Source organism: Mastomys coucha, unplaced genomic scaffold (assembly GCF_008632895.1).
Source record: "Mastomys coucha isolate ucsf_1 unplaced genomic scaffold, UCSF_Mcou_1 pScaffold2, whole genome shotgun sequence".
NCBI lineage: Eukaryota > Metazoa > Chordata > Mammalia > Rodentia > Muridae > Mastomys > Mastomys coucha.
In genome coordinates, this window is record NW_022196902.1 from 2,259,191 (window position 1) to 2,284,756 (window position 25,566).

General features: G+C 37.6%; 1 protein-coding gene across 3 annotated transcripts in view; it reads right to left on the reverse strand.

Annotated features, from left to right (window-relative positions):
- Positions 1 to 25,566, reverse strand: part of Stxbp5 (syntaxin binding protein 5) — a 152,925-nt gene that overhangs the window by 44,034 nt on the left and 83,325 nt on the right. For all 3 annotated transcript variants that reach the window (XM_031380371.1, XM_031380369.1, XM_031380368.1), the window contains exons 10-17: positions 22,060 to 22,214; positions 20,950 to 21,022; positions 16,835 to 16,982; positions 16,528 to 16,595; positions 16,227 to 16,267; positions 9,855 to 10,075; positions 9,230 to 9,408; positions 475 to 600 (exon numbers count right to left, since the gene is read on the reverse strand). In XM_031380371.1, coding sequence (XP_031236231.1) covers positions 475 to 600; positions 9,230 to 9,408; positions 9,855 to 10,075; positions 16,227 to 16,267; positions 16,528 to 16,595; positions 16,835 to 16,982; positions 20,950 to 21,022; positions 22,060 to 22,214 — 1,011 coding nt within the window. The remainder of the gene's footprint in view (positions 1 to 474; positions 601 to 9,229; positions 9,409 to 9,854; positions 10,076 to 16,226; positions 16,268 to 16,527; positions 16,596 to 16,834; positions 16,983 to 20,949; positions 21,023 to 22,059; positions 22,215 to 25,566) is intronic.

Below are 25,566 nucleotides of genomic sequence, written 5' to 3' on the forward strand. Positions count from 1 at the left end.
CATTCTTTATTCACAGGTTGTGACCCTCCTCGTTCCCCCGAATAACGTGACCTGCAGGCCAGGTCACTATTGTGCATAAGTTAACACTGGAGGCAGGAAAAAGAAATGGCACTGTTAACTACAGAATACACTTATACAGTCTTATGCTAGAGTATAAAGGAAGCTGAGAAAACTGTTTCTGCAGGAACACAGTGAAGAGGGTATACTGACTTTGGCAACTTATCTCTGATGAGTATTGGCCCATACTTTATATCTGTAGTCACAGAACATAGTCACAGGATCTATTTAAAACAAGACTATGTCCTGAACAAAGCACCAAAGAAGGTGTGAAGTTATAGTTACACGGCAACATTTTAGGTGATGATACAACAAAGCCTAAGTTTTTTATACTTTTATAACTTAAATCCAAATTATTTAGGGAATACTATAAAGAGACTGAGGAAACAAAACAAAAACAAAACTCCTCCTACTTACAGTCCATAGGAAGAGTTGAGTGCCAGGCTGGTGATCTGCTGTGGGGGTTCTCCACCCACCCACACCAACTGAATGACTAGCTCTGTCTGATAGCCTGGAGACTGTTTAAGTGGGGAGTTTTTAACTCTGAAAAAAAAAAAAAAAAGAAGAGACATTAGCTTTAAGTATTTTCCGATTACCTGATAGTCCTATGTATATAAAATCATACATGGCCATTCAAGAATGCCTTTATATAAGTAACAATACTATATTTCCTGAAATGTAAAAGTCAGAACCTTGTGCTCTAGAAGTGTTTGACCTAGCAGTAGACGGGAACACAATCCTAAATGATAAAATCTCCTAGTTAGGAAATGACTGGCCAATCATGGCTATGAAGAGGGGAGACTGCTAGGATGGAAGAGGAGAAAGCATGTGAGGACGAGAAATGGACAGGAAGAACAGCAGGGAAAGGTGGACCACAGGATGAGCGAAAGCAGAAACAAGAAACCAGAGAGGAAAAAACTTAAAATGCATGAAAACATAAAGCTTAAAATCACGAAAACATGCTATGGAATTCAAAACCAAGTAGGAACTACTGATTTTTTGGTAGGTAACTATCTTACCACCTAACACTAAGCAGAGCATTTCCTGATTTTTGAGGCTCATTTTGTAGATATATGCTATACACAGTCATAGACAACATAAGCCAATTAGAACATTCTTTTGATTGTTCTGACATGAAATAATATTTTATAGTAGATTTAGAATACATTATGAGGTTAGACTTGATATGGCTTATAAGTTTTGGAAAGGTATCAACAAATTTTTTATTGTGTGGGCATAATGCTCACACACACATGCAAAGAGGACAATTTGCAGGAGTTCTTTCCCTCCATCATCCAGAGTCAAACCTAGGCCATGATAACGGAAGTAGGCACCTTTAATTGCTGGGCCAGCTCAGCAGCTGAGGAAGGCAGAAATCTTGGACTGATTTTAATGCACTGTAACAAAGAAGGTATCCAATATTCACTGAATAAATGAATAATCAAGAAGTTGAATCAAAGAGATGAGAAATCACAGCAACTGTACATTCAACATACCTAAATGAACGCATTAGGAATGTCAGTATGAAATGTTAGTTTCAGAGCAATATCTGGTAAATCTGAGGTGATTGTAGGGATTGATACATTAACAACCACTCAGCAGATAGGTATTAAATAACCAAACTTCACAAATAAAGTATAAATTTATTGTAATCTTGTACTGGTTAAGTCTGTGGTATTAGAAAAGGGAGGTAAGGAAGGAGTTTATGGAAATATGAGACTCTGAGGAAAACTTAGATGTAACACTCACCTTTCATATATCAGCAAACTTCATGTGAAATAAAAATATATAAGCAATAAGATATCAATTTATTTGCATGTGTAACTATATTTTAAGCTGGGAGTGCCTTAGACTGCACACTCTTGCAAGTCTGGTCTTTAACAATTCTTTGGCTCCTACCTTGTGAGTGACAGAATTTAAGAGACAGCAATAAGACTACTCACTGTTAAATGGCCTGCAACTACACTAAGTTGCAGGGGTTTTGAATTTTGCTGGTACCTCTGAAGTGAGAAGGACTAAGACACTTGTTAGTAATGTGCTGACCAAGAAGAAGTCATAGCTCTGTGAGAATGAGAGTCACTGTGCATATGAACTAGGAACTAGACTGCAGTCACCTCTGGCTGATCTGTAGGTCCTCAGAGCTGTACTCTGCTGAGACATAATTTCTGACACTTTTTTTTTTTTTTTTTTTTTTTTTGGGAATTGACCAACAAACACCTGCACTTGACAATTGCAAGAAATTAATGTAACAACTGAGGCATCTGACCTCTGATCAGAGGCAGCCTAGACACAGACAAAGGCTCCAAATGGGGCTATTCTTGTTTGAAGTAGGCACAGAAGGCAAGCCTCCAGGAAGCACACCTGTGCCTGGTATACAGAATGTGTATGCTTGGTCGGGTTCTTAAGAACGGGACTAGGTCTTACAGTAGTAATTTTAAAAGTATATACAGGACACACTTAAGGCTTGTGATGAGAACACACAATGCTCATTGTATGGGACTGAAGAAATGGATCAGCAGTTAGAAATGCTTGAAGCTCTTGTAGAGGACGACCACAGTCCAGACCACAGGACCTATGTCAGGCAGCTAATAACTGTCTGCAATTGCAGCTCCAGGTGATCTAACGCCATTTTATAGCCTTCCCAGGCACCTATACCTATAGAAACACACAGACACTGCATACATGATAACCAAATGCAAATAAACTTTTTAGAAACTCCACTGTGCTAAGAAATAAAAATAGGTAATTAAGAAAATATCAAACAAAAAACTGTCTAAATAACTTGATACAAAATTTCTAATTTGTTTTAAAACAACAACAACAACAACAACAACAACAACAACAACAATAACAAATTAGAAACCTGGGCTAGCAGGGGTATTTAGGGAGTAGAGTTCTTGCTTATGTGGAAAACTCAGGTCCATCCCAAGAAATCTAAAACAAACAAAAAATCAGAAGCCAGTTTGAGAAATACTAGAAAGGGACCAAGCAACCAGATGGCTCAGCAAGTTAAGACATTTATGGTCAAGACCCAAGATCTGACCTTGACACCCAAGACCCACATACAAAAAAAGAGGTCTGACTCCTACAATGATTTTGACCTTTATGCTTGCTCTTGTGCTATGTATGAATGACTTTGCATGTGGCTTTGTGGACATCCATGCTCGTAAACATGCATATACAAACACACACACACACACACACACACACACACACACACGCACACACACACACACACACAAATAAGTCTAACTAAAGGAGAAATGATAGAAGTTAGATTTTAAAAACAGTAAGTGGGAAGGACTGATACATTTTTGTCTATGTTTGTTACGATTTTAATATTTTAAATATGCTCAACTTGATTACTTGTTAAAGATATCCTGTAGAACTCTTACAAAAGGTTCTATAATTTGTACAAATACGTTTTAAAATGTCAAAATCATATTTGGAAGTATCACAATTAAAAAACTGTTTAGACAAGTACTTTGTAAAGGGACAATTACAATACATAAATAAAAAGCATAAAATTAGATTGGTAAAAGGGGCAAATAAAACAGCTGTGATAATGTTTCTTTAAAAAAATACCCAGTTATGTAGAAAGGCATAGTGGGAGCCATGAACTTCTGAGTGAATGTGTGCTGCAGATGTGAGCACTGTCATGTTAAGGATTGATGAATGCCTCAGAGCCATGAGATGGGCAGGGCCTTTCCCTGGTCAATACAGATGCTTATTACAGTGGTTAAAGGAATTATCTACCCAGCTCCTTCTCCAGATGACTGAGGTCTGGTCTGACACTCCCCACAAAGCCCCACTACAGAGATGAGGTGAACTGCATTCTCATTTATTTATGCAAAGCAGACTTTTCCAGAGGTGGCTGGAATTCAGATGCTAACTCTTCTATTTGTGTGCCTGTTGCTTCTTCATTCTTTGTTCCCTGTCACTCATTCCCAAAGTTGTGAGGTCACAGAAGCATGGTGCATGATAGACAATATCTCAAGATTAATTATATTTCAACCAATATTTTTGTTTATTTCTTCCTTTTAGATATTTATCTTTTGAACTGCAGATCAAAAAGATATAGTTAAGAAAATACATGCATTTACTTTTAGATTACTAAAATGGAGAAAGAAGGTGTGATGGTTTGAATATGCTTGGCCCAGGGAGTGACATTATTAGGAGGTATGGCCCTTGTTGGAGGAAATGTGTCACTGTGGGCATGGGCTTTAAGACCCCTATCCTAGCTACCTTGAAGCCAGTCTTCTCCTGTTTACCTTCAAAACAAGATGTGGAACTCAGTAACAAAGTCTTCTATATTCCTACTGGGATAACCCATTAAGCACCACTTAAAGGATTCCACTGCTCGGGCTGGTGAGATGGCTCAGTGGGTAAGAGTACTGACTGCTCTTCCAAAGGTCCTGAGTTCAGATCCCAGCAATCACATGGTGGCTCACAACCACCTGTAATAAGATCAGACGCCCTCTTCTAGTGTGTCTGAAGACAGCTACAGTGAATTACACAGGAGCAGAGCTGGAGCGAGCAGGGCTGGAGCGAGTGGGCCGGCAGAGGTCCTGAGTTCAATTCCCAGCAGCCACACACATGATGGCTCATGGACATCTGTATAGCTACAGTGTACTCATACACATAAAATAAATAAAATAAATCTAAGAAAAAAAAAAAGATTCCACTGCTTTCCAAATCCAAAGTCCCCCAAACCACAAAAACATGATCAGGCCTACCCCATTCTTGGTACCAACTTCTGTCTTAGTTAGGGTTTTACTGCTGTGAACAGATATCATGACCAACTCTTAATTGGGACTGGCTTAAAGGTTCAGAGATTCAGTCCATTATCATCAATGCAGGGGCATGACAGAGTCCAGGGGGGCCTGGTGCAGGAGGAGCTGAAAGACATATACTACTTCACTGCTGATAGAATATTCTACTAAAAGGCTAGTTTTCTTTCTTTAATATATTCTGGAATATAGATTATGGCAATCACTGAAAACCAGATTGTTAATGAAATACTAAAATACGTGAAGAGTATTCAAACAGTAATTTTTTAAAAAATAAAATGTGTGAATGAGGCAGGAGGATCATGAATTCGAGGTCAGTCTTGTCTACAAACTGTTACAGAGTCTCTAAAGAAGCAAACCGAGCAGAGAAAGGAAGGAAATAGTTGTTATGTATCATTATTCTTACAGTCTTTACAGTCCTACTGAAGTGGAGTTCTACTGAAGATCAGAGCCCAGTGAACTGTCAGTAGAGTCATTATTTTATGATATACTTTATCATCATTAATCTATACTTTAAAAATCATGTTTTACAACTATTGTAATTTAAACCTATACTTACATTTTGAGATGCAAATATATCCGACACTAAGATAATTAAGAATTTCTAATCATTTAGTGAAGAAAAGAAAAAGCACCCAGACATACAAAGCTCAGACACACCTCACAAGGAGCATATACCCTCTGCTGTCCCCACACCTACGCCTCGACCCAATGACGCCAACAGGACTACCTCTCCACATAGCCTCTGCAGACAGTTAGTCTGCATCAGGAGACACAAGTGGCTCTTGTGCTAGCTGATATCATTGACTATCAGAAATTAAGGTGAAATTTTAAATCATCACTTGGAAAATATTTTATTTCTTAATGTATTGAAGAACACTGAAGAAAAAGAATAGTAGAATCATTGGATGGCCTTGCAGAATCCAGTAATAAGTTCTGGGTGATCAGATTCTAGATCAATATCTTATGCATATTTTCAACATTGAAACAGCATGGCCTTTCCTTCCTCAGAGGAGAAAGTGATAGGGTAGCCTACCTCTTACTTAATGCCAAACGTTGTTTGTAAAAGAAGTAGTTAGATAAAACATTAATAGTACCAAAATAAAATGACTTAATGGTCATATTTTATGTGATGCCAATGTCATAATGGCCAGCACAGAAAACAAATTCTTACAAGTAACTCAAAACTGATTAACAAGTTTACACATGTTAATTACTGTTTTTGTTACTATGGTAAAGTAGTTGACAAGGGCAACTTAAGGAAGGGAGGGTTTGTCTCGCCTCCTGAGTGAGGGGAAACAGCCCATCAGGGTAAGAAGGAACTGGATCTAGAAGCATAAGGCAGCTGGTAACTCTGCATCTATATTAGGGAGCAGAGAGACAGAGAGATGAGTGGTGGTCTTCAGCGAGCAGAGAGACAGAGAGATGAGTGGTGGTCCTCAGCGGGCTGCTGCTTCTTTCTCTATTTCCATGGAATGGCAACAATTAAGCAGTGTGAGTTTCTCCTTGTATGTTAAGCAGCTCTGAAAATGCTCACATTCTTAGGGGTCAGTCAGCAACTTTCACTGCAGTCATGTCCAAAAAAAGATTAAGTATGACAAAGCTATTTGTTATTGTGACATCTGTACATAAGACTTTTAAACAAACAGCAGTTCTCAACCTGTGGGCCTGAAAGACCCTTTCACAGGAATTGCAAATCAGATATCCTGCTTATTAGATATTATGATTCAAAACAACAGCAAAATTATAGTTATGAAGTAGCAAAAATAGAAACTTATGATTGGCGATCACCACAACACAAAGGATGTATCAATGGGTTTACAGCATCAGGAAGCTTGAGAACTCCGAAATACAACACTCGCTCTGGTCCTCAAAGACTCATGAGGATCTGACAACACAAAATGAATTTAGTTTACCCTTAAAAGGTGAACCTCTTTGCCATAAATTTTAATAGTTCTAACACTGTCTTAAAGTTCAAATGCAAAGTCTCTTCTGATACTCAAAACTTCTAGGCTTGTGAGTCCCAGAAAACAAAGGAAATAAAAAGATGCATACTTTTAATATACAGTGACACTATGAACATCCCATTCCAGAAACAGGGAATAGGAGACAACGAGGAAAGAAATATCAGAGTAAGACCAAATCCTAAGAGAACCACCAAAGCCTGAAGTCTGGAATCTGGAGCTTGTGGTAGCATCATTTGAGCGTCAGCAGCCCTGAGGAGCCCCACTGCTTCAGTTCTGCCAACTGCTCGCAGCTTCTTTCTTGGACCAGTTCTCCTCTAAGCCTATATCCTTTCTTGGTATAATAGAACATTTAATAGAAAAGCTAAGGGTTTTGTTGTTATTTCTTCCAGATGACTTTTTAGAGCTATTGTCACTGATTAGCAACTATTACACAGCAATTGCTAATGTCCTAGAAAACCACTTGTTCTGCTGTATTCTTCAAAACCAGAAGCTGGGGATAAGAGGGGATATAGACTAGGTTACAGCCTGTGGGTAGTCGTTAGAGTCCAGGCTCGGTGTTCAGTTTCCTGACTGGAAGTACTAACAAGACGGCCTTGGTTGTTAACTTTCTCTCCATGTTCTTTCAGTCAGCACAAAACCTACAAAGCCTCCCACCTAAGCAAAGTCAGAACAGAGACTTGCTTCCGAGACCTGCTTTTCATTTTCATTGGAGAAGGCAAGGTCAGAGGTCTTGTGACTCTGGTTAGAGAGCACTGTGTCCCTTGTCATAACTATTTCCTGGCCTTTCTTGGCATGGGAAAACGATGTATTGTCTCCTTGGGTAGGAAACTGATTTCATGTTTTAGACTGTTGAACATTGCATTTATAAACATGTAGAGGTATAGGTAATTTTAAAGCCTGGATTAAAGTATTCTAATTTGTGTCAAGATGACACAATTATCCTACATTTTATGTAACAATACTGTGACAAATATTTTAAAAGGTTACTTCATATAACTGGTAAAACTAAGGAAATATAAAATTACCAATACATATAGAAGATAAATTATATTTTAGCCACCTCCAAAATTAACAAAAACTAAAAACATAAAACCAGAAACATCATAGAAGTATTTACAAATTTAGTGTTAAAGTAATACTGAGCAATAAAAGACTCAAAAATATAAAATTCTGTAAGTTTCACTGTAGATAATAAAAGCTGTAACTGTAGCTAAAAGATGTGTGTTTCTAAGTGTGAGAGATAAAGGGAAGGTGGGAGGAAGGAAGGGAGAGGAGGAGGCATAGGGAAAGGAGGCTTCAGCGTGGAAAGGTAGCGAAGAAGTCAACTGGGACCCTTGGCACTACCCACATTTTAAAGGAAGCAATTCTTTGCTATGCCCGCTGTAGATGTGACCCTCATCTCAGGTTTCCCTCTACCAAATCAGCATTAACAGCAGCTCCACCCCCTGTTGTAAAATTAAAAATGTCTCCAGACATTGGTACATATCCTGAAACAGGCAAGATCGTCCTTACTTGAGAATCACTCATTTAAATCCATGTGTTCAAGTTTTCAAGGACACATGAAAAATCTGAGTAAAGCATGTACTTTAAACATAATTGTGATTTTTCTTTAAATCTTTTTGCCTTTTGGGGGAGTGACGTTTTTATTATATGACCATTCTGATCACCATGTACTCACTAGTAGAAGAGATTTAGAAGGTCTACAGTAAAAGTGATACAAAGCCCGGTTTAGGTAAAACAAATGTTGTCATGTAGACCTCTACTCTGAACACCCCATGAGAATGACGCTGTCCAGCCATGACTTTAGTTACTTTCCATGAAACACTGCGAGTCATACTGTCTTCATGGAATTCAGTGATTTTAACTATTTGCTCATAGCTTTCTTCTTCTATGTCCTAAGAATTTAACCATTCAAAAATAGAAACCAAACAGAAAATTGGAAACAAAAAATTTATCTAATTTATCCCTGCATTAACTAGTATGGCTTTAAAATGATGTAAAAACAAAGTCTTTTAAGTAACAATAAAGTGATGCTATGATTTGAGAAAAGGTAACATGGTGAAAATATGAGAGTGCCAAATCCACAGTGAGGATGAAAGGAAGCTGCACCCTGGGAGTTTAGAGAAGACAGGAGCCACATTAAATCCAGACTGAGACCATGGGAAGGAAAGCCTAGTGAGCACACAGGGTGAAGGGAGTCATCATACCTCGTTGTTTGAAACCTCAGTCATCTCAGGTATGTGACACCACAGTGTCACCATCCTTCTTAAACCATAAAAATATAGCTCAGTTAACCATAGCCAAACACAGGAACACCCATTCTTATAGGAAAATGCCATTGTAAACTTACTAATGATTATTATTTATCTAAATTAAGAGGTAACACACAAACAGACCTAAGCTTGTGCAACTTACTTTAAACAAGGTACATTATCTCGAAGCCCATCAGATGAGCTGCTACTGGTAGATGGATGAGACTGAGGCGGAATGGGCTGAGGGTTGGAGCTGCCCACAGGGGTGGACAAAGGTGGCGGCTGCTCACTCTCCGGTGTTTCCACATCATTTATTTCATATAACAGTCGAACTTCAAGCATCTGTCATAAAAGAATGGCTGTTTACCTATTTCTAATAGTTAATACTCATTTATTATAATGTACCAGAAAGAATATTTTTAAAAGTTAAAAACAAGAAAAAAGCTATATTTAAAAGTAAAAAAAAGTTTTGACTAAACTTCAAAAACTTGTGTACATAGGTGTGAGTTCACACATGTATACACATACATATCTTGCCTTTCATATATATTGTATATCAATAAGTTGATATTCCTTAAATAAAAGAAATAGTACACTTAAAGATTCAGATAGTCTATTAAAAATATATATAATTTGCTATTATTGCACAAAACAAGTGGTGATATAAATACCTAATGTGCTTCTATTTTTTTTTTTATACAAAAGCAACTGCAAACTGTTTACTAAATAACTTTTAAAAGCTTAAAAGTATCAGACAGTTGACATGGGAATAGTTATGAGGTGGTTACCGGAATGCCTTCTGTAAGCACTTCCTGTTTGCTGAATCTATAAATGATGACATGAGCTGAAACCCCAGCTATGCACAGCATCCTGCTCTCTGGGCACCAGGAGATGATCTGAATGGCATAGGGATCTTCATCTACAATGTCGGTGTTCTGTCTGTCATCTTTGTTTCTTGACTTCTCAAATACTTTAGATGTTTTTAATTTATACAGTACTTGTAGAGTTACTAGAAAAAAGTATATTACACATTTTAGTTGAAAATCAAAAATTGCTAATTTGTCCCTGCCACCCCTTTCAGACATTTCTTGCCCATCTCCGTTTCTTTGTGACTGACTCTGCCAAACAATAATCTTTCTCTAACAGGGACCTAGAACCTCCATACTTTGCTGAGATTTAGGAAACTGCAAATTCCACTCCTGGCTAGAACCCAGAGTGGGCAACAGCAAGCAAAGAATGGAACAACCATCTAAGACAAGATCAAATCAGCAAATATCTACACTTCAAGAGCCTTGACTACAGATATCTATATTCTAGTGTAAAGTCACAAATATGAGCAACCAAGATAATATGCTTCCTTTAGGAGCTAGCAACCTTAGCATAATAGGTGCCCAGAAAAACAATTTAACTACAGATACTACAAAGATGTAAAAATACTAATTAAGAAAATACGCAAGGACAGTAAAGAGGAACTGAATAAATGCTTTTGTCTGAAAGAACTGCAGGGACAAAAATGGAGAAGGGCTGAGGAAAAGGAGATCCAGTGACAGACCCAAAGTGGGATCCAGCTCAAGGGGAGGCCCCGAGGCCTACCACTATTACTGAGGCTATGGAGTGCTCACAAAAAGGGGCCGATCATGATTGCCCTCCAAAAGACCCAACAAGCAGCTGAAAGAGTCAGGCATATATTTACACCCAACCAATGGACAGAAGCTGCTGACCCCTGTGGTTGAATTAGGGAAAAGCTGGAAGAAGCTGAGGAGGAGAGCAACCCTGTAGGAGGACCAGAAATCTCAATTAACCTGGATCTCCAAGATCTCTCAGACAGAGCCACCAACCAGGCAGCATACACCAGCTGATATGAAGCTTCCAACACATATACAGCAGAGGAATGCCCGGTCTGGGTTCTTTCAGAGATGATGCACCTAACCCTCAAGAGACTAGTGGCCTCAGAGAGTTTAAAGGTTTAGTGGGGTGGAGAGTTGGGAGTGGGATGGGGACATCCTCGTGGTGACAGGGGGACGGGAGGGGAACAGATGAGATGGGGAACAGTCAGAGGGTGGACCGGGAGGGAGATAAAATCTAGAGTGCAAAAAAAAAAAAAGATTAAATACAATTTAAAAAAATAAAAGACTGACAATACAAACAGTTGATTGAAACAATGAAAGTGATTCAAGACATGAAAGTAGAATTTAACAAAGAAATAATAGAACTAAAGAAATGCAAGCTGGGGCTGGTGAGATGGCTCAGTGGGTAAGAGCACTGACTGCTCTTCCAAAGGTCCTGAGTTCAAATCCCAGAACCACATGGTGGCTCACAACCACCCATAATGAGATCTGATGCCTTCTTCTGGTGCGTCTGAAGACAGCTACAGTGTACCTACTTATAATAATAAGTAAATCTTTAAAAAAAAAATGTTAAAAAAAAAAAAAAGAAATGCAAGCTGAAATAAAACTCAGGAAGTCAAACTAAAATCTCACCTACAGATAAGAAGACATGGAATAAAGAATTTCAGCTCTTGAAGACAAGTTAGAAAAACTAGATAGTTCAGCAAAAAGAAAATATTAAATCTACAATAAATCCATAACCAGAACATCCAAGAAATCTGAAACACCATGAAAAGACACAATCTACAAATAATAAATCTAGGGATAGGAAAAGAAACCCAGGCCAGAGGCACAGAAAATATCTTTAACAAATCCTTAGAAGAAAATTTACATAGTCTAAAGAAAGAGATGCCTATCAAGGTACGAGAAGCAAATGGAACACCAGATAGAGCCAGAAAAGAAATTCCCCACAACACAAAGTATTCAAAACAATAAATGAATAGAACAAAAAAATACTAAGAACTCCAAAGAAAAATGAGCAAGTAACATAAAGGCAGGCATGTGGGAATAAGACCTGACTTCTGGGTGGAGACTCTGAAAACCACAAAGCTCTGAGTCTATAATTCCCGAGAGACTACAGATGCCACACTAAGTGACCGTATCCACAAAGCTCTGAGTCTGTAATTCCCGAGAGACTACAGATGCCACACTAAGCCACCGTATCCACCAAAACATCACTCACAATTGATAGGGAAAGAAAAACATGTATTGATAAAAACAAATGGAAGCAATTGCTGTCCATCAATACAGCTCTACAGAAGGCACTACAGGAAAAACCTCAGTCTGAAGAGGTTAACTCTATTCTAGAATACATTGGAATAAATAATACTAGAACAGTACATCAAAAGAGGGGCAAAAATAAACAAATAAGCTTTGATACTACAACAATAAAATAAAAGGAACTTAGAGGAAAATCATTGATAGCTCTCAATAGTAATGGTCTCAACTTCCTAATAAAAAGATATAGATTAACAGAATGGATTAAAAAACATGATCCTTATTTCTGATGCATCCAAGAAATCTCACCATCAAGGATAGACATTACCTTAGGGTAAAAGGATAAAAAATGAATTCCAAGAAAATGGACCTAAAACAGCAAGCCTGATATAACCATTTTAGTATCTGACAAAATATGATTTTAAATCAAAAATAATCAGAAGAGATACAGAAGGACACCATATATGCATTAAAAAAAAATCTTATGTATCAAGCACAAGGATACCCAAGTTCAGAAACAGTTCTACAGACAAAAATCACATATTGATCCTCATACAGAGATACCTGGAGTAGGAGACTTCAATATTGCATTCTTTTGTTTTTGTTTTTGTTTTTCATTCTTGCCAATAGACAGGCCATCCTGTCTACTGAAGAGCTAATGCTGGAGCTAACAGATGCCATAGATCAAATGGACCTAACAGACATGTGCAGAGCATCTGTTCAAGTACTACAGAAGATACTTCAGTTTTGGCAGCCTGTCAACATTTTTCTAAGATTGGCCACATAGTAGGACATAAAGCAGGTCTTAATAGATGTAGAAAACTTGAAATAGTGCTTGCACCTTATCTTGATCACCATGGATTGCAGGTGGATAATAACAACAAAAGAAATTGCAGAAAGTATACAAACTCATGGAAATTGAACAGCTTAGCAATGAATGAAAATTGGGTCAAAGAAGAAATTAAGCAAGAAAATTAGAATTTTAGAGATGAATGAACGGAGAAGACAGTACACTCAAGCCGTAGGAATAATGACTGTGGCTCTAAGATGCACACAGCACTAAGACAGCACCAAGTGCGACCCTAACAAACCGCAGAAACCTCATACTGACAACTTATCTATGACATACTTGAAAGCTCTAAAAAAACAAAGACAAAAATAAAAAAGAACAAAAGCAAGAAATAGTACTAAGGAAGAGTAGATGGCAAGAAATAAAGACTCAAGCTAAATGGAGAAATCAGTGAAATAGAAACTAACAAATCCAATACAAAGAATCAATGAAACAAAATGTGGTTCTTTGAGAAAATCAACAAATTTTTAATTAAATTAATCAAAAGACATAGAAAGAAGACGCAAACTAATAAAAATAGATAAGAAAATGGAGATATTACAGCAGATGGGAAATTCAGAACATTATAAAGACATATACTAAAAATTTATACTCTACTAAACTATAAAAACCTAAATGAAATGGGTAAATTTGTAGATATATATGATCTACTAAGGTTAAAATAAAATAAACAATCTAAACAGACCTATAATTCATAGTGAAACTGAAGCAGTAATTTAAAAATTCTCAACCAGTAAAAAAACAAAATAAAATAGAACAAAAAAAGCTTTGGGACCGATGGACTCAGGGCAGTATTCTACTAACATTCAAAGGGGAACTAATGCCCATCAATATTCCTTAAATTCCACAGAATAAAAACAAGAAATATTTCCTAGTTTGTTTTACAAAGGCATGCTTACACTTACACAAAAGTCATACAAAGACTCAACAACAGAAGAAAGTTAAAGACCAATACCCCTTATAAACATTATGCAAAAAAATCTCAAAATACTTGCAAACTGAATATAAGAACAAATCAAAAAAGATTATCCACCTTGAGCAAATTGTCTCTGCCATCAGAGTACTAGGATTAAAGGCATGTGCCACAACTGCCTGGCTTAAAATAATTTGGAATAATAAAGAACTGCTAAAGATATTATAATCGCTGATTCCAAACTGTCTTACAGAACTATGTAATAAAAACAACACGGAATATTGGTAGATAAACAGATACATTGAAAAACCTCAGTCTGAAGAGGTTAACTCTATCCTAGAACACATTGAAATAAATAATACTAGAACAGTACATCAAAAGAGGGGCAAAAATAAACAAATAAGCTTTGATACTACAACAATAAAATAAAAGGAACTTAGAGGAAAAGGAATATAATTATTAAAGACCTTGCTATAAGTTCACACACCTATGGTGATACTTGAGTTTTTAGAAAAGCCAAAGATGCACACTGGAGAAAATGCAGCATCTTCAACAAGTGGTGCTGGTCAAAGTACATACTTGGATGTAAGAATGAAAATAGATATACATCTATCACCTGCTCAAAAATCAACTACCACAGAGGTCAGGTAGTTACTGAACCAGGGACTAGAATGGGAGGAGAAGAATTTCCAAGGAAGGGGAAATATCATTGAGCTACAAGCCCTGTGACCTACAACAGTGACCTGCTTGCAAGATATACCAGTGCAATAGTGTCACAAATAGTTTGAAAGTAACCAACAACTTTTTCTCTTAATTGGATTTAAGGCTTACTCTTGTGACATAGAACCTAAACCCGACACTACTAAAGTGAACTTAAGACTACCTAGGTCATGAGCCCTAGGGGAAAACTATTACTGTTATTGTGATATGGTAACAGGAATAAATTGACTCATAAGGACATGTTGCTATACCCATAGTTCAGTGCATTATTCAACTTTGATCTTTTTGCAGTAGATGGTAATTAACAGAGAGTCCCACAGTTAGACAATGTACAGAGGCTGAAAGACTTTGGCACTCAGCCCTAAGTAGAATGTCTTTATCAAAGCTCTCCTCTCAAGGCTCTAGGCATCAATGTACATACAAACTCAGAGAGACTAACAGCTGTACAAGGTCTACACAAGCTCAATCCACTGAACCAGACAAAGTTTCAGCATAGAGAAAGGGAAGCAGATACAAAATCCAACCCTTATCAAAAGCTATTTCCAACTGATACCTGCTAGAAATGAGAAAACCAGTATTCTCCAATAGGGTATCACTAGGTATATCAACCACATTCCAGGCAGGCTCCAGGCCACTACAAAATAGACTCCATTGTGTGTGTATGTATACTTTTTGTTTTCTTTTGGTATTTTTTTTGTCATACTGGTTTTTTTCTTTTACTCCTTATTTCCTTCTTATTTTAGGGGTGGGCAAGAAGTTAGAGGAGTTTGGAGGTAGGAAGGATCCAGGAGGAGTTGCGGGAGGGGAAAGAATATGATCAAAAAAATTGTAAATAAAAAATACATAGAATCAGTAAAAGATCAAATATAATGGTTAATCATCACATTATGGAATAAAAACAACCTATACATACCTAGACAATATTTTGATTTCTCTATCTCTTTTCTAATATATTATACACTCAGACACTTCCACCCTCACAAAGGATTTAGATAACCTGAAGAAACACTACAAAAGGAATTTGGCACAAAATCTTTGGTGTAGACATATGGAGAACATATTTTACTTCCTAAAATGACATTCTATATAAAAACATTCTCCCCAAAAGGCACCAGTATTAGCAAACATCCTTATAAAACACCAGCTATCCTGCGGTAAGTGATGCCAGCAATGCTCTCTAGCCATTAAGGCTGTGTCTTCTCACATTGGCTCCTGTCTAATCACAAGGTCTCCTTTACAAAGACAGCAGAAACCTTTGCAGTATTAACTTAGAATTGGATATAAACATTTTCTGGTTTGAAATATATTTTCACTTCTATTTTTGACTTCTAAAGAGAAGTTCTGAAGATAATTTTAAAAGATTGGAATACTGTTGAGAATTATTATTTGATGTATTAAGAACAGTAAAACATCTTGACTCTTAAAAGTTCTAAACTCACATAATGGATTAGTCAATAAATTAAGCTGATATCTTGGTACTTTCAAATCTAAAATGGTTTGCACAGTTATTTAAAGCATGTGTATGAGGGCAGTGGCAGTGAAGTACAGGCAGGGAAACCTCTGAAGTACTTACTTGCAGAAGCATCCCAGAATTTAACTGACCCATCTGCATGCCTAGAACAAACAAGACAGAGAAGAATATAAAGAGAAGAATAAAGAAGGAAAAATATTGTTACTTTTTAGCAAACTCATTCACTTAGATGAGTAAAAGGCAAAAAATCATTGTAAATCAGTGAAACTTTACATATAGGTAACTTTACAATTATTTTATAACATAAAAGAAAGCTTTACTTACTTAATGAATTAAAATTCAAACTGTCATTAAGTATATTAACTATTATTGATTTAATTAATAAGAATATACTTTTACTTACCCTGTAATAATTATTTCTGGGTAACTTTGAGCACCCAAGCCCCAATTACCACCATTGATGGGCCATTCCTATAAAAACAAAAAAACAAAAAAACAAAAAACATTGAATGTTGACTTAGAAATATATATTCTTTATAGCAGATAAGTAGTATACAATGTATAGATATATTAGAAAGGTATGAACACAGTACACATAATTTACTTCCAAAAATGATTTCCTAAAAATTTAACAATGTTATCAACACCTCAAGGAGATAAATTTAAGATAATAACATGTTGCATTAAACAGTGAAACTCAGGTTTGGTACCTTTTTGCTGTAACCTTGACGTTTCTGTCTAGCTCCAACAGAATAAAGTGCAGGAATAAGGTCCACAGGACAATCAGCAAAATATTCACAACATGTAACAGGGGACTCGTGTATACTCAAAGGGTAGGGATTCTCAAATATAGGGTATCTTTAACAACAGGAAAAAGAAAAACACATTAACACATCGTAGGCTATATTTAACACAACCATGAAGACATTGCTATACATTCTACTAAGATTACATTGATTTAATTATGTAAATGTGTAAAAACAGTGAAGAGTTTTATTACAGAGGATGCTCTTTATCCACTGGTAATCAAAGGGCTGTGGTTGTAGCTATATACCACTGCCACACACAAGGTTGCGTGCTACACACACATTTGTCTCATGTGTTTCTCATATCTAATTTATGACATATTTTCTAGAACAGTAAAGCTTTGCATCTTTGTTAGGACCATGTGAGCTAGGAAGCAGCTGAAGCGAAAGTTGAAACTGTTGTGAATCAATGAGCTATGTGCAAGTCAACCAAAAACCTTACCCTTCTGCTGGTACAGCTAACGTAAATTTCAATTCTTTTTATTTCCTCCATCAATGTAAAAATTCATCCAATACTTGTTTTGTGTGACAGTCAACCACAAACATAATGTGACTGGGCCAAGAGAATACTGAGCAGGGCACACTCATGTGTCTCTCTCTGATGGAGCCATCTCTGCAAGGCTGGCCCCTCTCTCTAGTAGAATGAAGAAGACCTGCCGCACCAGCACACTTGCCTGCTCTGGCTGCTGGGAGACTGTGAGCCTAACAAAGATAAAACTCGGCCCAGTGTGAGCCCACAGCAATGGACAATGAGCAAAAATAAATACTTCCTTTCTCAAATGTTTTCTCTCAGGTATTTGTCACACTGGCAAAAAGCTAATACATTTTATTTCAGTAATAATCCAAATTACAAATATACTTTTCATGTTCTTTGGCTATGAAGTCAGACACACTATGGGTGAGCCACGAGGTTACCTCATTTTATAGCCATGTAATTAATTTAACAAGATAAACAAACAATGCTTTAAAATCATTAAAATATTAGTGTGCTTAAGACGAAAACCACAGCAATACTTCTTAGAAGCACTAGTTAAAGTATCTTTTAAAAAAGCAGAAACTAGCTGAGACACTTACAAAGTACAAAATGGCGATGCTGTATATATTAGATCTATGCCCATTGCTAATAATGCTAAAAATAGAGGATATTTCAAGAACAAACATTTATAGACTATGAGTCAAATTATCTCTACCTTTACCCCCAGACAAAAGATGAAACATACACAAAAAGGAGTAGTAATAAAAATTAACTTTCTTCTCTTCATAAAATATCTTCTGCTTTGTTCCAAGGATCTAGTATTTCACATATCTAATTGACAGGTCTGGAAAACTAAAACACCTTATTTGATTTGAATAGTATTTTTCTTGATTTAATCATATCTCAGTACAGATCACATGCAACGAATTTCATTATTGTTTTTTTGAATGGTCTGTTATAAAAAAAAATCCAAAACAAACAAACAAGTGTTACAACAAATAAGTATTACAGGTACCAGCCGCTAAGCTGAGATGCGCTCACCACACCAAACCACCAAGCAGCACCACTCACATGGACTAGGCTTCTCATGCTTACTCAGCAAGCAGCACCACTCACATGGACTAGGCTTCTCACACTTAGCAAGCAGCACCACTCACATGGACTAGGCTTCTCACACTTAGTCAGCAAGCAGCACCACTCACATGGACTAGGCTTCTCACACTTAGTCAGCAAGCAGCACCACTCACATGGACTAGGCTTCTCACGCTTAGTCAGCAAGCAGCACCACTCACATGGACTAGGCTTCTCACGCTTAGTCAGCAAACGGCACCACTCACATGGACTAGGCTTCTCACGCTTAGTACTGTTCACACAGGGAGAAGCCTTCATTTGGAAAACTGTCCTGTGCATTATCGATGTTCCAAGCATATTTGTCTTTTATCCACTAGATGCCAGTAGCATCCCACTAATAAAGTATCTATACAGACAGTGTTGAACAGTCCCTGGGGGCAGAACCACCTTAGCCTGAGCATGCTGTGCTTGATGGTTATTCCTGGGAGAAAATAAGTAATATGGTGGTTCCCTTCACAAGACAGAGAGTATCCCTGACAACAGGTAAATAGAGCAAATACTAGGAATTCTTACAAAGAGCTGTGCTAGGGTAGGGGATTTACAGATCAGACATGACTGTAGAGTCTAGGAAAGACATAAACCATATAGTGAAAGTTGTGTGGATTCTGATAACAGTGAAACAAGTAGAGGGCTCTGGCCTCTACATTGTATAAGAGAAGATATGAAATGTGATCTATTACACATAACGCTACTACCCCAAATTAAAGCCAATTTGGGAAAATAGCAAGAGGCCAGCTTAGAAATAATACCTCATCTTCGTAAAGTAGCAGGTAGAGTAGTTAAAACAATAGCAACCAACAGTTAAATCAGAGTAAGAAGGAACATGATGCAGGTTCTAATGAATCTGACAGGGATCTGGTACAATACATCACAACAGACTGAATAAGGGAGAAAGACTAAAAGGGTCACCAGAGGCAACCTGATATGGGTCCTTTTTGGACAAGCTTTTTATATATGGCTTCAGCATACACAGGTATGAAGCAGAAAGGTAAGAACTTGAAGAAACTTTGAGCTAAGTAAGAGAAAATCACAATTCATTGCACTCGGAGAAGTTGAACTGGTGCCTACAGGAGCCTTCATCCCTATGTCCTAGTGTCTTTGGTACAGGAAGGTCCTCTGCATGTTACCAAAGAAGAAATAAAAACCCACTAATCTACAATGGGATCCTGCCTGAAATATATGCTCAGGCAATGATGGTAACAAAATTTGTGAGAATAATTAAAAAACATCTGATTTGACTGAAAGGGACTGAAGACCCACTACAGAAAATAGAACCCATACTTGACATCACTTGGGTGACCAAGACTTAAGGTAAAACCAAATAATACGGGTCTTTAAAAAAAGCAGTAGTAAATGACCCCTAACGGCATTCCCCTATGCTCATAGACCACTGCCTTGCTCAGCCATCATCAGAGACACTTCTTCCTGCAGCAGATGGGAACAGATACAGAGATCCGCAGCCAGACATTATGAGGAGAATTAGAGACCTAAATGGGATGTCTCCATCAAGTCCCTCCCTTCAGTCCTCAGGGAACCTCGTAGAAGAAGGAGACAGAAAGAGTAGGAGCCAGAGGGAAACAAAGCCTTCTAAATCAATATGAACAATGCACCTGTGAACTCACAGAGACTGCGGCAGCGTGCACAGGGCCTGCACAGGTCTGCACCACATGAGATCCCAGAGCTGAAAGAAGTGGACATACGACCCAACCTCTAAGCCAGATCCCATATCCAACTGCTAACCGCCAACGAGAACACAGTGAGCAGAAAACTAGCCATAGGTGCCGAGGATGGCTCCTTGTTTCATAGTGTCAGGTCATGGCAGGGCTTTTCCTTTTTATTTTTAAAATTATTATTACGTTTATTGCATTATTTTTATTTTATTATATTTATATGTAATTTTTCTTTCCTCTTTTTACCCTATAGGCCTTTTGTGTATATAGTATGGCTTTTAGTTCAGTGTTTTCTGGGATATTTGAGTGTGTGAGCAGTGGGGTTTCTGTTTCTTGTGCCTTCCCTTCGGTTCTTACCATTCAGTTTGTTTTGTTTTATCTTATTTATTATCTTTTATTATCAGCCCTTAGAAGACTCTTTATGTTTTAAGGAGAGAGACAGAATCAGGTGGGTCCAGATGGGACGGGAGGTGGCAAAGAAGAGGAATGGGAAAACAATCAGGATATATTAAGTGAGGGAAACAAACTATTTTCAATAAAAGGAAAAAAAGAAACAGAAGAATCAATGAATATCCATTATAATCAATACAATTCTAATTACTAGAAATATGGATCTGGAGCATGAAAAAGAGATCATGTTTATAAATGTCAAGTTTTAATGGGATGTCATACTTTAATGCCATGCTAGAAGACATCCTGTAGCTTTTCACATAGTATCAGAGCTGCTCACGCAGTGTCCTTACCCATTTTGCGCAAGGTCTATCAGCACTAAGTCCTGTTCCAGGAGGACAACCACAGCGTATGGCTCCTGGAAATCTGCAACACGAGAACACCACATGAACACACTTCACAGACCCCACGGACAGCCATAGGGTACATCTAGCTGAGCTCCTTGCTTCTTGAGTGATTAGCATTTTCATGGGCCCCAGGCAGTTCATATAATTTATATTTCTTGGATGAGATAAATGTATAAAATACTCCATTCAAAAATACTAAAATATTTGTACAGAAGAGTAAGACAAGAACCCCAAAGCAACTTTTTTTGATATTATATTTTCAAATTACATTTTCAAACATCAAAACCACAATTTGATCCTGATCAATTATCATTATAGAATCTTGGAATAAGCTGATAAAGTTCTGTAATCTTGTTCACATTCATTAATACATGTCTGTTAATAACTACAAAATGAACTACATCTTTGAACTTCACAGAGATCCAGATGTGATGAAAAGCTAGACGTGTAAGTGTATTCATTCTGTGTTAGCCTGTCCATGTCATGGTGCCCTGAACTGCTTAGTTAGTGTCAGTTTAGATGCTGTCATGAAGGAATATTTCAGGAAATGACTAGCAGTTAGTTTGGTACACTGAACAAAGCAGTTACTCTTGAAACAGCTGGGCCTAAGTCTACTAGGTGAAGGTCTTAAGGGTGAAAACAGTTTTTCTGAGAAAGACAGAATTCTGAGTGAAGTTTAAACCCAGGATTCCTCCCTGAGATTTCCACATGTTTCAGAACCATGGCTTTAACACACTTTGGACTTTTTTTAGACTGTTAGTCCTGCAATCACACACATATACCTAGTGCAATCCACTATATATACACACATAAGTCTATACTGGATTTCTTGGAAAATACTGCCTTGCATAATTTAAATTACTCAATATGCTCAGTGTCTGTCTTTGCATAGTAGTTAATATACAATATGAAAGAGATAAAGAGATTGAAAACCACACTGGCCATGTTATAAAGGCAGCCCCTCTTCTCTAAAGCACTACAACAGTGGGATATGGAAACCCTTATGGCAGCATACGTCTCTTTGGAATGTTAGTATATATGTTGAGCGAGCCTCACCATTTGGATATGGCGTTTCACAGAGTGTGAGAAAGTCAACAATTGAATAGTCCATTTCCAGCACTGCCGTGCTTTTCCCATGCATCACTGTTAAGCAAGGTCTCCTCCCCACGGTATCATAGGATAAGCCTCCTGACAAAATGATAAAAGGCTCCCTGGAAATAAAAAACAAAGATGCTTGCAAATATCTGAATGGACACTATTTTTTCTGCAGCATTATATAGTTATTCCGTGACAATATCCTCTAAAAAACTATATATCACATAATGGAAGAATTACATGTGGAATTTTTAATGTGATTAAATTCAAACCTAGTTTGCTAAAAATTAAACTACAATAAACATGGGCATGGGCCACGCTTGACTGTAGACCTGCTCTTGGTCCTTATTTTATTCACCATAAAGCTTCTGTAAGTTTCTGAGTGGCTTCTACTTTGGTCCTAACAAGGCTACTCAACAAACGTTCCAGGAAAATCTCCTGGCATCAGGTAGCTTGTGTATGTAACACTCTGACTATTCAAGGAGACTGCAAGAACTATAGTAGTTATAAAGCACTTTTGATAGCCGGGAACGAGTCAGTCAGACATTTCCTACAGGCTTTACTGCTCTCCAAGCATCGCACATAGTAACGATGCCGTCTCACTCATACCACCATTCTGTGGGCCGCCTGCCTCTGTAATCCTTATGTTTCCAGTACACAACACCACACCTGCCCTTGCTACCCTGATTAGTCATTATGAAAAGTATACAACTTATCTACACCTATGTATCTTTTCATATATCACAATATAGGTACATTTTTTTATCCTTGACTTGATTTGATGTTTGTTTGTATGAAGTTATTTAACATGTAGCATGTTTGCAAATCATTCAAAATTGCCTATGTATGAATTTTTTTTTAAAAAATATTCTTGTAATTTTGAAAAATTCTTCTAAAAGATTTTCCTTTATTTCAATGAATGGTATATGTATGAAAATGTGCACATGAGTGCAGGTTCTGGAGCTGGAGGACAGACTATCATGAGGTTCCAGATGTGGGCGATGGGAACCAAATTGTGTCTTCTGCAAAAAAAGTATATACTCTCAACTATTAGTCTCCATCTCCAGCCCTCACTTGTAGTGCTTTAGCATCTAGAAAAGGCTTACTGTAAGGCCTTCATATTCATTTTTGTGATATCATCCCATTTCTTTCACCTGTGTGGACCTCTCAAGTCTGGAGAGCTACCATAAGTAGCACATGATGACCTGCAAGGGTAACAAGGCCAGGCCTGGAGTTCGAGCACCTACATTTCCATCCTTGCTCTGATCTCTTGCAAACTGAATTCCACATCTAAGAAATGGAGACATACTGACAGGACCTAATCCTCAGACTTCTCCAACTAAGCGGTGCTGGCTCCACAGAACACCCTTAGTGACCATTACCCTTTATAACTGCTGATGTCATCAAACCATCACAATTGTACATGGTGAATTTCCCTTATGGAGCATGTACCCAAATACATACATACATAAACAACACAAAATGAAAATTAAAACCTCAAATTATTTTTATATGAAACAAGAATACATTCACTAAAATACAGTTAGTTAGATTAGCAGTTAGTTAGATACCTTGTAAGTAAATATAGTATTATAGCAAATAATGAATTTTTTTTCTTACTTAGGCAATTTATTTAGAGTATAGAAAATGTGAGGAATGAAAACTATCTATGTTTCTCTTTGTATTGACTTCGTGCAATTCCACCCTCATGTATCTATCTTCCCTGATTGCTTTATTCCTACAGTACTTATGATCGAAAACTAATTTATTTTGCTCATTCTCTGTCTCATCAAAATATATTTTCTATGAAGCCTTTTTTAAAAAATTGGTTATTCATTGCTTTATCTAAAAGAGTGCTCACCACCCCAGGAAAAGTTATGCTTATCCTTCAAATGTATTAATAAAAAATATGTTTCATTAACCACTTTCTACCTATTATTTATAGTCACTACTAGTGTGATTTGGATAATATTATTTTTCTGGCTAAACTCTAAAAATCCAATTTCAAAAATTTATCTTGAATAAAACCACACTCCTACAGCTGTTGTTTCAAACTCTAATCATTGTGTTGTTATCATCGTATGAGCAGATACTGTTTAATTTTCTAGTACTTATCACATACAATGAATAAACACAAATCCATCTCTTTTCTACCTTGCTGTTACTATAACATACAACTAAATTAAAAAAAGAGTTTACTGGTGAATAAATATTTCTCAAATATTTACAGAGTAGGATCCAACGGTAGTTTTTAGAAGTGGTATTTCAAAAATTGTATGTAAGATTTATTTCTTTAATATATGTAAGTACACTGTAGTTGTCTTCAGATGCACCAGAAGAGGGCATCAGATCTCATTACAGATGGTTGTGAGCCACCACGTGGTTTCTGGGATTTGAACTCCGGACTTTCGGAAGAGCAGTCAGTGCTCTTAACCACTGAGCCATCCCACTTGGGAGAGAAAAGAAAGCAATCACAAGTGGGAGGGAAAGTGGGGGGTGGAGGAAGGGGAGAGAAGGAACTTACAGAGCCCACCCCCAGCAGGAAGACAGGACATCAATGGGGGGGGGGTGCCATCCCACAGCCACATCTCTCACCCATAATTGTTCCTGTGTGAAACTATTACAGGGATAAAAATGGAGAAAAGCCTGGGAAAAAGAAGGTCCAGTGACAGGCCCAAAGTGGGATCCAGCTGAAGGGGAGGTCCCAAGGTCTGACACTGTTACTGAGGCTATGGAGTGCTCACAAAAAGGGACCTACCATGACTGTTCTCCAAAAGACCCAACAAACAGCTGAACGAGTCAGATGTAGATATTTGCACCCAACCAATGGACAGAAGCTGCTGACCCCTGTTGTTGAATTAGAGGAAAGCTGAAAGAAACTGAGGAGGAGGGCAACCCTGTAGAAGGACCAGCAGTCTCAATTAATCTGGACCCCCGAGGTCTCTTAAACACTGGACCACCAACCAGACAGCATACACCAGCTGATAGGAGGCCCATAATACACATACAGTAGAGGACTGCCAGGTCTGTGTTTATTAAGAGATGATGCACCTAACCCTCAAGAGACTAGAGGCCCCAAGGAGTTTAGAGGTCAGGTTGAGTAGGGAGTGGTGACATCCTCATGGAGACAGGTGGGTGGGGAGGAGGTATGGGATGTGGATCAGGGGTGGGATAAAAGATGAAGTATAAAAAAATAACAAAGGGAGTAAATAGTCAACTCCCTGGTGCTTTTTGTGTGTTCCATAATAGTTCTCTCTACACAATCTCCTATGGGAAATCTTTGTAATTAAGTAGCCCTAAGCTCACCAAAAGGGGAGCAGAGTTACTCACTGCACTCCAACCTAATGGCAGTAACTTGACATATACCTGCAGTTCCTGTCTGCCCTCCACTTCCCAGTAAATAAACTAATAATTTATTTAAAAAATTGTGGGCCGGGTGGTGGTGGTGCATGCCTTTAATCCCAGCAC